Source organism: Cydia fagiglandana, chromosome 20 (assembly GCF_963556715.1).
Source record: "Cydia fagiglandana chromosome 20, ilCydFagi1.1, whole genome shotgun sequence".
NCBI lineage: Eukaryota > Metazoa > Arthropoda > Insecta > Lepidoptera > Tortricidae > Cydia > Cydia fagiglandana.
Window position 1 is genome coordinate 12,190,313 of NC_085951.1, and position 12,257 is coordinate 12,202,569.

Consider the following 12,257-nt stretch of genomic DNA (forward strand, 5'->3'; position numbering starts at 1 on the left):
CAAATGTCAAATTTGACAGGTTAGATCTTAAACATAAAATATAGTTAGGGGTCATCCATTAATTACGTCACACGAATTTCTAGGTTTTTTTACCCCTCCCCCCCTCCTTGTCACACTTGGTCACATTTGGCAAACCCCTCCCCCCCTAGTGTGACGTCACATTTTTTCTACGAAATTTCCAAATCGAATTAAGTAAGTACCTAAGTATTATTAACATTTTATCAAAATATTTTTGACGATACAAATATTAATAATTTTATAACCCAAAACTGCTTAGGAAAGAAAATTAAACGAATAAAAACGATTATCGTTTTAAAAACTTGTTATTTAAATAAATGTACAGCGAACAAAATAAATAAATTTTCGGTTACTGATGAAGTTAAAGTGACGTCACAAAGTTTGTGTCTCCCCCCTCCCCCATGTCACAATATGTCACATTTTCTTGACCCCCTCCCTCCCCCTAAACGTGTGATGTAATTAATGGATGACCCCTTATCGTATCTTGGTGATGTCTAAAAGATGTCTATTTCATAATCCGAATTGGGCCCACAGTAGGTAAATACTTTAGAATTTAGTTATAAATATTGCCTGACTGACAAATCCTGGTAGCGGAAGCAGTTATAAAGTTGACCCAAAAATTTTTTATTAAGCTATGAGCTTCATCACATATGTTCCTTGAGTAATTCTAAGCATTTCAAGCCTGGGAGCCAATAAGAAATGTGTGTCTACTCGGATTTGTAATGGATTCAAACTTTCAACCCCTTTTTAACCCTGTTAGGGGATGAATTTTACAAAACGCTGAAATTACTTTTCCTGTCTTTTAATAATATCCCCAAATACAAAGATTCAAGTCCCGCGTTCGAAAATTTTTTTGATATCCATACAAACTTTCAACTCCTTTTTCACCACCTTAGGGGATGAATTTTCAAAAACGCTGAAATTAGTTTTCTTGTATTTTAATAATATATCGTTTTACGAAGTTTCAAATTCCTAGCTTAAAATAAAACTTGAACCCCATACAAACTTTCATCCCCTTTTTAACCCCCTTAGGGGTTGAATTTCTCAAAATCGCTTCTTATCTCTTGTACACTTTATAAATGTAATCTAGTGTGCAAATTTCAACTTTCTATCTTTTGTAGTTTCGGCTCCGCGTAGCAAAAATCTCCAACCAAATTTTTCACCTTTTTACGTTTTTCTTGTAAAATTACTATGAAATTGAAAAAACAAATATCAGCAATGAATTCTACGTCTTTGGTTTATACGAAAATGATACCAAACTTGCCCTAGTACCCACCAGGATCAGAGTAGATTTTTTTTAAAGATGACGGATGGCGGCCGTCTTTGTACCCCACCCTCCCCCCCACTTCACGCTAGAAATGCTTAGAATTACTCAAATATCAGATGTGATGAAGCTCATAGCTTAATAAAAATTTTTTGGGTCATGTATGGCAGCGTTACATAACTGACTCCAGTATGGTGTTTGGTAACCCTATTGAAATTAACTTGACGCAGGAAGGGTAATTGAAATTTAAATGCATTTTGCGTTTCGATCGCTGCATTTCTTTTGCTCGTATGAAAACGATTGCGTTTGATAGATTTTTAACTCTATCGTCTACGAAATAAGGCATATTTTAAATCAATGAATATGAGTACCAATAGTTGAAGTTAACTAACTCATGTCGACTCTTTTTCTCAAAAGTGCATGCTCAGATATTTTTGATGGCTACGTTACAGGTAGCGCCTTGTCATGTTTTGGAATGGCAAATCCAGTCTGTCTCTGTAGGTATTGCGTCTTTTCGTTGTATGTGGTTGCTTGTATTCGTCTACCTAGTGGTAAATATGTGACCAGTACGGATATGATGGTTGTTCTTGTCTACGTGACAGCGTGATAAAACGGTGTCCGTCACTTTCTATCCCATGGTGTTAAAAAGTGACAGTTATTTTATCACGTGGATAAAGATGGATAAAGCCATCCATAATACGCCGGCAGTTCATCTATTTTGATCATTTCATGATATGCCATCTTAGAATTGATCACTTCATGATATGGTCATGTTAAATGGGGTTGGTTATTTCATGCATGATGTCGCCAACCGATCATTTCACGAATGATTGCCACATGATGAAATAATCAATTTTAAGATCTGGTCACGACATATACATACACGGTGTAACATGAGTAAACCGAATAATTTTAACAGCGTATTCCTGATCATATTTAGAGCCAAAAATGTCCTATAAACTTTTTTGAAATTCACCTAGTTTCAGAGATATTATTAATTTAAAAAAAAACTAGTTTTTATTGTTACATAGTGTAAAAGGCGTTTTTGATGGGACGTAGTCTAAATATCCTCATTGATAGATGTCAAAAAGTGACAAGTAACACTTTGCAAAAAGTAGGTTCTACGAAAAAACAATGGAAAAATCAATTTTAAGTAACAAGTTTACCAATAACATTTATTTTTTATGTACTTATACTTACTTACTTACTTACTTTGTTGGCGCGGTGACCCAAAATGAGTCTTGGCCTCCAACACAAGAGCACGCCACTTTGATCGGTCCAGAGCGGTATCCCGCCAGCTTTCGCCGACGCCGAGCTCACGGAGATCTGCCTCCACTCTATCTGCCCAACGGTATTTAGGACGACCAACAGGACGGCGCCCAGTTGGTCGACCCAGGTAGGCCCATTTGGCTGCCCGATCTTCACCCATCCTTTCGAGATGGCCAAGCCAGCGGAGACGATGCGCTTTGGTCTCACCTATTATGTTCGGCTCGGCTATCAGGTGTTCTATTTCGGCATTCTTTTGGATCCTCCAACTGCCATCGTCTCTTTTGACGGGTCCCAGAATCTTCCTTAACACCTTACGTTCTGTGACTAAAAGGCTGTTCTCCTCCTTGAGTGTTAGTGTCCAAGCCTCACACCCATACATCAGAATGGGGCGGATCACGGTCTTGTAGATCCGTAGCTTAGTACGTCTACTAAGAAACTTAGACACCAAAACCTTATGGAGCGCAGCACTGCAGCGTAAGGCGTTATGAGTTCGGATGTTGATTTCGTCCTCCCTTGTGTATGTATCCGTGACAGTGCACCCAAGGTATTTGAACTTGGACACTCCTTTGTAAGTGTTTTCACCCACAAGTAGGTTCTGTCTTTGGGTGCGACTGTCCCTGTACCGCTTCATGTGGAGGTATTCCGATTTATCATGGTTGATTCTGAGACCCACTTTTGCTGCTTCTTGTTCCAAGATACTTGCCGATATTTCTACCTCTTCACGGCTTTCCCCTAGCAAAGCTAGATCATCCGCGTACCCTATCAGTCTATGCCTTCCATTCAGTTCGACTCCAATGTCAAGCGTGAGTAGTTTTCGGACAACATGTTCCAGAACCAAATTGAAAAGCATAGGGGACAGGGCATCGCCTTGCTTCAGACCGGTACTCACCGTGAAAGCCGCCGTCAGCTCGTTACCAACTCTTACGCGCATTTGGCTTTTACTAGTGGCTACTTGGATCATATCTACAAGTTTCTTGGGAATATGGAACTTTCTCAAAATGGAATACAGGGCGCCTCGGTCAATGCTGTCGTATGCTTTTGTGAAATCCACAAATAACGAATGGATGCTCTGAGCGCACTCCCATTTTTTCTCCATGATTTGTTTGAGGAGGAAGATCTGGTCGATTGTGCTACGGTTCTTGCGGAACCCACACTGAAAATCGCTTAGGATTCTTTCCGCGTACGGTTCTAACCTTTTTAATAGCACATACGACAAAACTTTGTACGCCGTGGGAAGCAGAGCAATCCCTCGGTAATTTGAGCACTTCTTTCTACAGCCTTTTTTGTGCACGGGGCAGATGACACCTGTATTCCATTCCTGGGGCTGTCGTTCCAGCTCCCAGATTCTGAGAATTAGCTCATACAGCTTGGATTGGGCAGCCCCTCCGCCATACTTCCACACCTCGGAAGGCAACGCATCAATGCCTGGAGCTTTGTTGTTTTTTAGCCTAATGATAGCGCTGTGTACCTCTTCGAACGAAGGAGGTTCTACATGCAGGTCATTGTCGTCTGTTGCTAACGAGGCTTGCTCTTCTATAGGAGGACAATTTAGCAGACGTTCGAAGTAATCCCGCCACATACCTTCAATTTCCTCACGTGATGTTACTAGGTTCCCACTGTCATCAATGAGCATCTGTGTAGAGGGTTGGTAGCCCTTCCTGAAAGATCTCACCTCTTGGAAGAATTTTCGGGACTCTTGTGCTTTCATGAAAGCTTCCATACCTCTGACCAAGTTATCAAGATGTTGTCTTTTCTCTCTTTTGATTACCCGTTTCACCTCTTTCTGTAGCTGTTCATGGTTTATTTTCCATTGGCTATCCTGTTCGGCCAGTAGTTTGTAATGTCGCCTCTCTTCTGTTACTCTCTTACACTCCTCATTCCACCACTTCTTCCGTCTGCTCTTTGCCTTTCTCCCAAGTATTCTCAGTCCAACTTCTTATCCAACTTATACAATCAAAAAATTTAAAAAATAAAACAAAGAAAAAATTTTTTTTGCGATGTTGACCTAAACTTATATTACATTTTTTACTTCTTTTGACCCCAGAAATGCGTGGTTAAAATTATTCGGTTTCCTCATGTTACACCGTGTATAATTGTATATCTGATATATCTAATATCTTCTGTTTTAATGTCATCCAAATTTGTTTTAATCGTTATCTAATCGACCATGTGGAATAATCATCTGTAATTACCAACTGATAATCTATTTATAGATAAACTGTGTATCTAGTTACCGACATTACCGACGCTAATTCGAACCGCGAGCCGTGGACGCAAAAAAACTTACTCGACAACGAACGAACGAAACATGATATAAAAAGTGTTCAAGATGATGAAATTCAAATCGCTATTCCGTAGAGGACCAAGCCAAGGGAAGCAAGAACCCGCACTGAAAGGCGCTCCTTCTGTTTCAAGCCTCGATTCTAAGCATCATAAGGTTGCGCCAACGAGGGACAAGACTTTAAAGATCTTCGGGTCGAAAGAGAAGCTTCATAAGGCGCATAAGAAGAATTTAGGGAACAATAATGCCGTAGTGGAAGAGGGGGAGGGGGAGTTTGAAGATGCGCGGGGGCCGTATGATAGCGCTGAGGAGCTGTCGCGGGGGTCGCAGGAGTGCGTGAGCTTGCCGGTGATGCTGAATGCGGAGATGCCGGGCTTCCAGGAGGTGGAGCTGCGACCGAGATTGCCGTCTGAGGTATGCTTTATTACTATACATATAAAGGCCAAAAAAATTGTTTGTCTCCAATTTGTACCCTACGGAGTGTGGAGCTTCATCACGTTTTAGGTTTTTTCTCTTTTGCTTTCCCATACAAAGAATAATTTATTGATAATAATTGGGAACTGGGATACAATTTAACACTACGCATCGTGTGGCATTGTACGGCGTAATCCGGAAACCAATTTGAGCAAGTTAACTGTGGATTTCCATCAGAGAAGGGTCCTTTATACTTCATGTGCAATAAGAACGGTTCTATCAGAATGTCTGATAGAATTTCAGTTAATAATGAACATTATAGCACTTGAAGCATAGGAACCCTTCTATGATGGAAAGCCACAATTTATTAGATGGGGTCTAAATTAGCGCTATTATTGACTACGCCCATCAATTGATCCATTTACTTGACTGAATTTTTGCAACATATAATTCCTATAAATCTATACCTACTATTAGGCCTTTTGATAACAATAACGCGTTATTTCAATTTTTTAAATACAAAATTATTTATAAGTATATACTTTTTTATAACTACTTATATCTATTCTAACAGGCATCACTAGCGTCAGGCGCTCGAGAACTGGAAACGCTTCGTCGGGAACTGGAAGCAATTGTCATGGAACGCGCTCAACTCCAAGCAAGGGTCGAGGAGTTGGTCGAAAGATGCAGCGAGACAGAACGGCTACGCTCCCAGCTGGAAAGACTCAAGGTGAGACAACTATCCGAGTATACACAGGTATTGAACTAGAGGCAAGCGTCATGGAACGCGCTCAACTTCAGACAAGGGTCGAGGAGTTATTCGAAAGATGCAGCGAGACGGAACGGCTACGCTCCCAGCCGGAAAGGGTCAAGGTGAGACAAGTATCCGAGTATACACAGGTATTGAACTAAGAGGCAAGCGCCATGGAACGCGCTCAACTCCAAGCAGGAGTCGAGGAGTTGATCGAAAGAGCAAGCGAGACGGAACGGCTACGCTCCCAATTGGAAAGGCTGGTGAGAAATTCATCCAGAGAAGAAGATGCTGCAAGCCAATTGCTGCTGCGCTTAATTTCAAGTTTCTCAACAGAAGAACTCTAAGTGAGGACCTACGAATAGAGAGATGCGGCGAGACATCACTATACTGGTGGCATGGGTGTCACATGCAACCCTTTAAGGGCTGATTTAGAGGCGCGCGAACTCGCATGCGATTTTAGTTACATTGCAGACTGTTGGTTACGCCCAATTCAACCGACCGATCAAAACCCGCAATGTAATGAAACTCGTATGCAAGTTCTCGCATCGTCTAAATGAGCCCTAAAAATGTCATACCAACGCTCCAATAACTCCTTTTTAGGTGAACTGTCTCTTGAGAAAACCTTTGCATTTTGTAAGTTTCCTTCACTTTAGTTTACATCATTCAAAAGCTTAATTTCCTTCCCAGATGGCAGAAGCGGAGCGGGAAGCGGCGATGGAGCGTTTAGCGGACGAGAACGGTGCGTTGCGCGCGCGGCTGCGCGGCGTGGCGCACTCGCCGCTGTCAGACAGCGAGAAGAGACAGCTGCTGTTAGCGCCGGCGCCGAGGAGGATGCACTCATCGGCGCCTGCGTCTATTGCTCTCGCACACAACGTAAGTGGAAACCACAGACAAGACATCCTCCTGACTTAGCATAGTAGCGTTACCCCCTCTGCCACAAATATACGAGTCAAAGTGTCTTTGTGTGACGCCCGTGTTTGTACGGACCAATCACGGCACGGGACTCGCTCACCTCGTCCCCAGTATTTTTGGGAGCATCGGTTTCATGAAATAATTGCTCTAAACGAGAGCCGTCCGTCTAGAGGATTCCTAGATTATGGTAAAAACGAAGCATTCAACCAGGGTGCCATTTACAACCGTCAAGCCATGAGACGTTATCAGAACAAAATTTAGTTTCGTAGCTTACGTAGCATTCAAAATCAAATAGAAACGTTCGAAAGCGACGCTTTGGTGCAATGGTGTAAAGCCTTTAGCCATCAGAGGCCTGTATTTTGAATCACTGCTAGGGCATACCCAGCTACCTCAACATAAATAACTGATATTAGAGCTAAGCTATTACGAATTTGTGTACCTACACTTCACTCTTCCACGTGTATTGGTCTAAAAATATTTGTATTTTTTCTAGTCCCCTACTTTTATTTGTCATTTAAAGGATTGTGCACATATCTTATAGTTGTCAAGGCAAGTCTTTAGTCTATTCCCAAAAAAAGTATTTGTGCATACACGCAGTATCTTTTTGGCACTTTTAAGATACTTCGTGTAATCACCACTTAAAAAATATTGTATGAAATACATTGTTGCCAGCCTAATTTTAATTGTCATCTTTGACAGATGAGTGAACCATAGATATGTTTTTTTTTATTTCATTAATTCTTTTCCCGCCCGTACCCTTCAATCTTTGCTATTTCTTAAATTAAAAATATTCGTTAAATTTATAATTTTATTTCAAAGTAAGTGATTTGTCGTAGAAAAAGTATTGTATGCAACGTTGTTTAACTGAGTCAAAAAATACTCGTGGCGTCTTCATTAACAATTTTCGGCTTCCGGCCTCACTCTTACTACGGCTTACTCACGCGCCACTTGCCTTTTTTGACCTCTCTTAAACAACGGTTGCATAAAATACTATTTCAGCGCCTTAATTTTTGACAATCATAATTTCACTGTAAAACATTATTTTGCATTCCTTTAATAAACATCGGAATTCTAATGCAGAATAACATCCTTTACCGGCCGGAAGACAGGCTTCTTTGAATAATGACTTAAATACGCACAGTCGTATACATGACTTGACGGAGGGAGTTTTAATATAAACTGATTCTAGCAAAATGAAACTGACTACAATTTCAATGGTACTTTGATGGAACAACAAACAAAACAAGTGTAAAAAATATATATAATGTAGGCGTATCTGAATTTTACCCTAATACTGTCGTGATGTGTTTTTGATGAAATACCTTTATACGCCTTTTCCGCATTGTTGTCGTGTGCAGGATAGGAAGGGACAACTTGTTAACATTTGCCTGCTTTTTCTGTTCATCCCGTTTCCCAAAATGAAGTATGATGCAGTTTTCAGGCGGTAGTCAAAAGACCGTCAGCGTCAAAGAAGCTTAATAGAGCATTTAATAATTGGAGTCGCCTTTAAGAGTTTACCACTCTGCCAAAAATCTTGCACAATTGTGCAAACTTTTGTTCGGCACTCACTTTGTCAGTCACTGACATGACTTTTTGTACGTTACGTACAAATCATGTAGAAATAGCAATACATTTGACATCCCCTCCCCCGCAAATATCGGCAGACTGTTTCGTAAAGAAAATGACAGCGATGACATCTCCAATTAAAGTGTTTAAACTGTTTCCGTAGTGGCCCGTTTTGGTTTATTCAAAGGCAGCAGAAGTATGACTAAAGTGGACGTTTTGACTGCGTCGTGATGTGAGGATATTTTTGTTTCAGGGTGAGGGCGATAGCGGGGACGCGAGCACCCCCGAATGGGACAAACATTCTTCTTCATCGCTCAGCGAGGTGTCGGTCGCCTGCCTTCAAGATCGCATTCTGCAGATGGAAGAGCACCACTATAGGTATGTTCAACTAACCTAACCTTCTTAAGATCCCGAAACTTGAAATTTGATAAATAAATTTTAGCAATTCTATACCGATAAGGGCTAAACCCTTTCATTTAGTTATAAATTTTGTAAAAAATATGATGGAGTCTTCTGTATTGTACTTTTGCGACATTCCATGAACACCTCAAAACTACACTCGGCTCAAAGACTTTGAAGTCTTTTGAGTCCTGTGAAAACTTAGTCGTATTCTTCTCACTTAGACTTATAAGTTTCTAGTTCTTACAAAGTCTAGTTGGGCAGCATTCTGACAACCTGACTCACTATAAATCTTTCCATTTCAGTACAAGCGAAGAGCTCCAAGCGACACTAGCAGAACTAGCTGACTTACAGACACAGTTGGCCGACGCGCACGCCGACAACGAGCGGCTGGCCGACGAGAAGCAAGTGCTGCTCGAGTCGCTGTGTCGGCAGACCGAGAAGTTGGAGGACAGTCGCACTAAGGTACGAACGTACAAGACCCACTAGCCGAGCTAGCCGACCTACAGACACAGCTGGCCGACGACACGCCGACAACGAGTGGCTGGCCGACGAGAAGCAAGAGCTGCTCGAGTCGTTGTGTCGGCAGACCGAGATGTTGGAGGACAGTCGCACTAAGGTACGAACATACAAGACCCACTAGCCGAGCTAGCCGACCTGCAGACACAACTGGCCGACGACACGCCGACAACGAGCGGCTGGCCGACGACAAGCAACCGCTGCTCGAGTCGCTGTGTCGGCAGACCGAGAAGTTGGAGGACAGTCGCACTAAGGTATGGTGGTTTCGATCTCCTTGGTCGCTCTCTAAAACTTGATATTGTGGTATTTAGATTCACCAAATACGTACCGTAAGTTTAGTAGTGATTTTTAGTTTTTAGAATAGAATAGAATTAATAGAAATATTAATAGATAGATTAGAATTTATTCGTAAGCACAAACAATCGGAACAGTACATAGTATAAAAGAAAACACAAAATAAGATTAAAGTGCCACGAAATGGCCCCATCTCAGCATGTTGCTGGTGGCTTCCAGCGCTGATCTTCCGATGAGACCATCAAGTGAGAAGAATCACGGAAGGTTTTGACACAGGAACTAAGAAAATATTCGTCAGGTGACAAGCAAAAGTCACTAAGTACTATCAAAAATTTCAAGTAACAATGCACTTTATTACACTTGTAACAGGGATCCTATCGCATCGCATAATAATTGATTGTCATAATGTAATGTTACGCATAAATCTCTTTTCGCATATTTTTTCTCCAGCTGAAACAGAAAGTATTATCGAAAATATTTTCCATAGGTTGTGTAGAATAGGGTAGGTTTAGTTAGGTTTGTGTTATAATTTTTCAGAAATGTTAATATTTCCAGCACAATAGTTTTATGCGGAACATTACATTAGGACAATCAATTATTGTGCGACCCAATATGGTATGGACCCCTTGTAACACGGTTTATTGTCCAATAATTTCAATGGTGTTAGTTAGTGACTGTTACTTGTCACTCGCCACCTATATTAGATTAAGTGTCATATCCGGCGGTTCCGTGGCCGGATCCCTGACACTGAGGGGTTGCGACTTGCGACATGCATCGCAGCCATAATTTCTGGTTTTTTAGGTTTAATATTTATTTTTTCATAATATTTACCTTATGCTAGTTTTTAGCGATTTATCTATGGGACAATCGAAAGTACTAAGCATATTTCTTTTAATTTTATTTCATAATAAAAACATAATACATTATTAATTTGAAAACCTCTTTTTCTAGGTGGACACTCTTCAGGAAATGCTGCTTCGCGAAGGCGTGGAACCCGAGGCCCTGGTTTCTGGAGACACCGACCAGCAACTGCTGGCTGTTCTGAAGGTATCTCCAAGCTTAAAGTTTTGTCATACCCGCTCTTATTTATTATATATTTCAAATCAGTGACCCAACAAAATAATTTAATGCTAATATTGAAATGTTCTTGAACAATAAGGGTCGGTTGTAGACATGCGCGAAACAGTGCTTCGAAAAGTGATGCTATATCACATCACTTTTCCGAACACGTAATGGTACACTGAGATATCACATCACTCATCACTCGAAACATGACCCGAACGTGAAACAGCGCGCGGGCGCGCGCGAGATGGCCACATTACAGTTATCTCCTCAATTACGTAGCGCATCCACGGCACTCTAGTGATTCTATGGCGTCTCGGATATAATAAATAAATAAATAAACAGCCTATATACAGTATATACACAAATCAAATTTCTACACTCATATGCACTAATCCACAACTAAATTACGGGATAAACAAGTAATAAGTCGTACTTAGCGCCGCGAACCGCGAAAGTCAACCAAACATTTCACAACAATAATAAAAAACGGTTTTGTTTTCGTCAACTTCAAAATCTCAAACAAATTACTCGATTTAGCCGCGTCCTTCTCTTCTTATAAGAAAACATTTTAAACTCTACGCGGACGCATTAGAGTTTTAAATCTATTGCAGATGCAGAAAATCTTATTCGTAAGAATATTAGTGAAATTTGCGTCTACTTAAACGCACAGCGGCGATCGGCCGAGCGGACCGATCCGAATTATTCCGAAGATAGCCGAAAGCATCGCAGAGCGAGAGCGACCGAGCGCTGAGATCGAGTGCGAGTGAGATAACAAAGCAATCATGGCATGGCGAACAAACATGACACTATCACAAGTGGCATTACACATTACGCGCTCTGTGAGTAGACTTTAACTGACCATTCATATCGGCGCGTCAACCTAAGTGGAATTGAATCCATTTCGCGCGCTTCGGCCGGTCGTTGGCGTTCGCGTGGTCGCGCGCTCGGCGCTCGGCTCGCGTGATGCGTAATGTTTGAAGTAATGGTTGATTTCTCGGAGTGACGAGTAATGGCATATTACGTGTTCGAGAGATATCTCAATTGTGATATTACGAGCATTACTTACACATGTCTAGTCGGTTGCACCAAACTGTTCGTATCGTTAAAGAGTTCGCTAAATTGTTATGTATGGAAAGTTTCATAGTAAAGCGCCGGCTTAAGAAGACTAATTTTATAACAGGGAATATTAGGCAAAGCTCTGCGTAGGTGGCACCACTATCACATACAGTAAACAAACCTCATTGACATCATCAATGACACATCATGCGTCACTAGGTCAATCACATGGCCTACCGTGAGACACGACAATGGAAAGTTCGGTTTCTGCCTCTCTATCACTCTTGCTTATTCGATCGATAGAGAGGCAGATAAATAAATTTCGATTTTCGCGTTTCGCGGTAGGCCACCTTTAAACAAACCGCCTTGGTGCATCAATGTCATAGTGAAAACATGTCAAAAACTGTTTAAGGCGCAGTATGTATAAGTTACTCTATGGTTTACTA

At 41.3% G+C, this 12,257-nt stretch overlaps 1 protein-coding gene across 4 annotated transcripts in view; it reads left to right on the forward strand.

Moving 5' to 3' along the window:
- The window catches only part of LOC134674458 (cytospin-A-like), a 96,986-nt gene that overhangs the window by 56,746 nt on the left and 27,983 nt on the right, over positions 1-12,257 (forward strand). For 3 of the 4 annotated variants that reach the window (XM_063532532.1, XM_063532535.1, XM_063532533.1), the window contains exons 5-10: positions 4,910-5,246; positions 5,821-5,976; positions 6,688-6,873; positions 8,732-8,856; positions 9,183-9,342; positions 10,642-10,737. In XM_063532532.1, the coding sequence (XP_063388602.1) occupies positions 4,910-5,246; positions 5,821-5,976; positions 6,688-6,873; positions 8,732-8,856; positions 9,183-9,342; positions 10,642-10,737 (1,060 nt within the window). The other variant, XM_063532534.1, reaches the window with a different exon arrangement.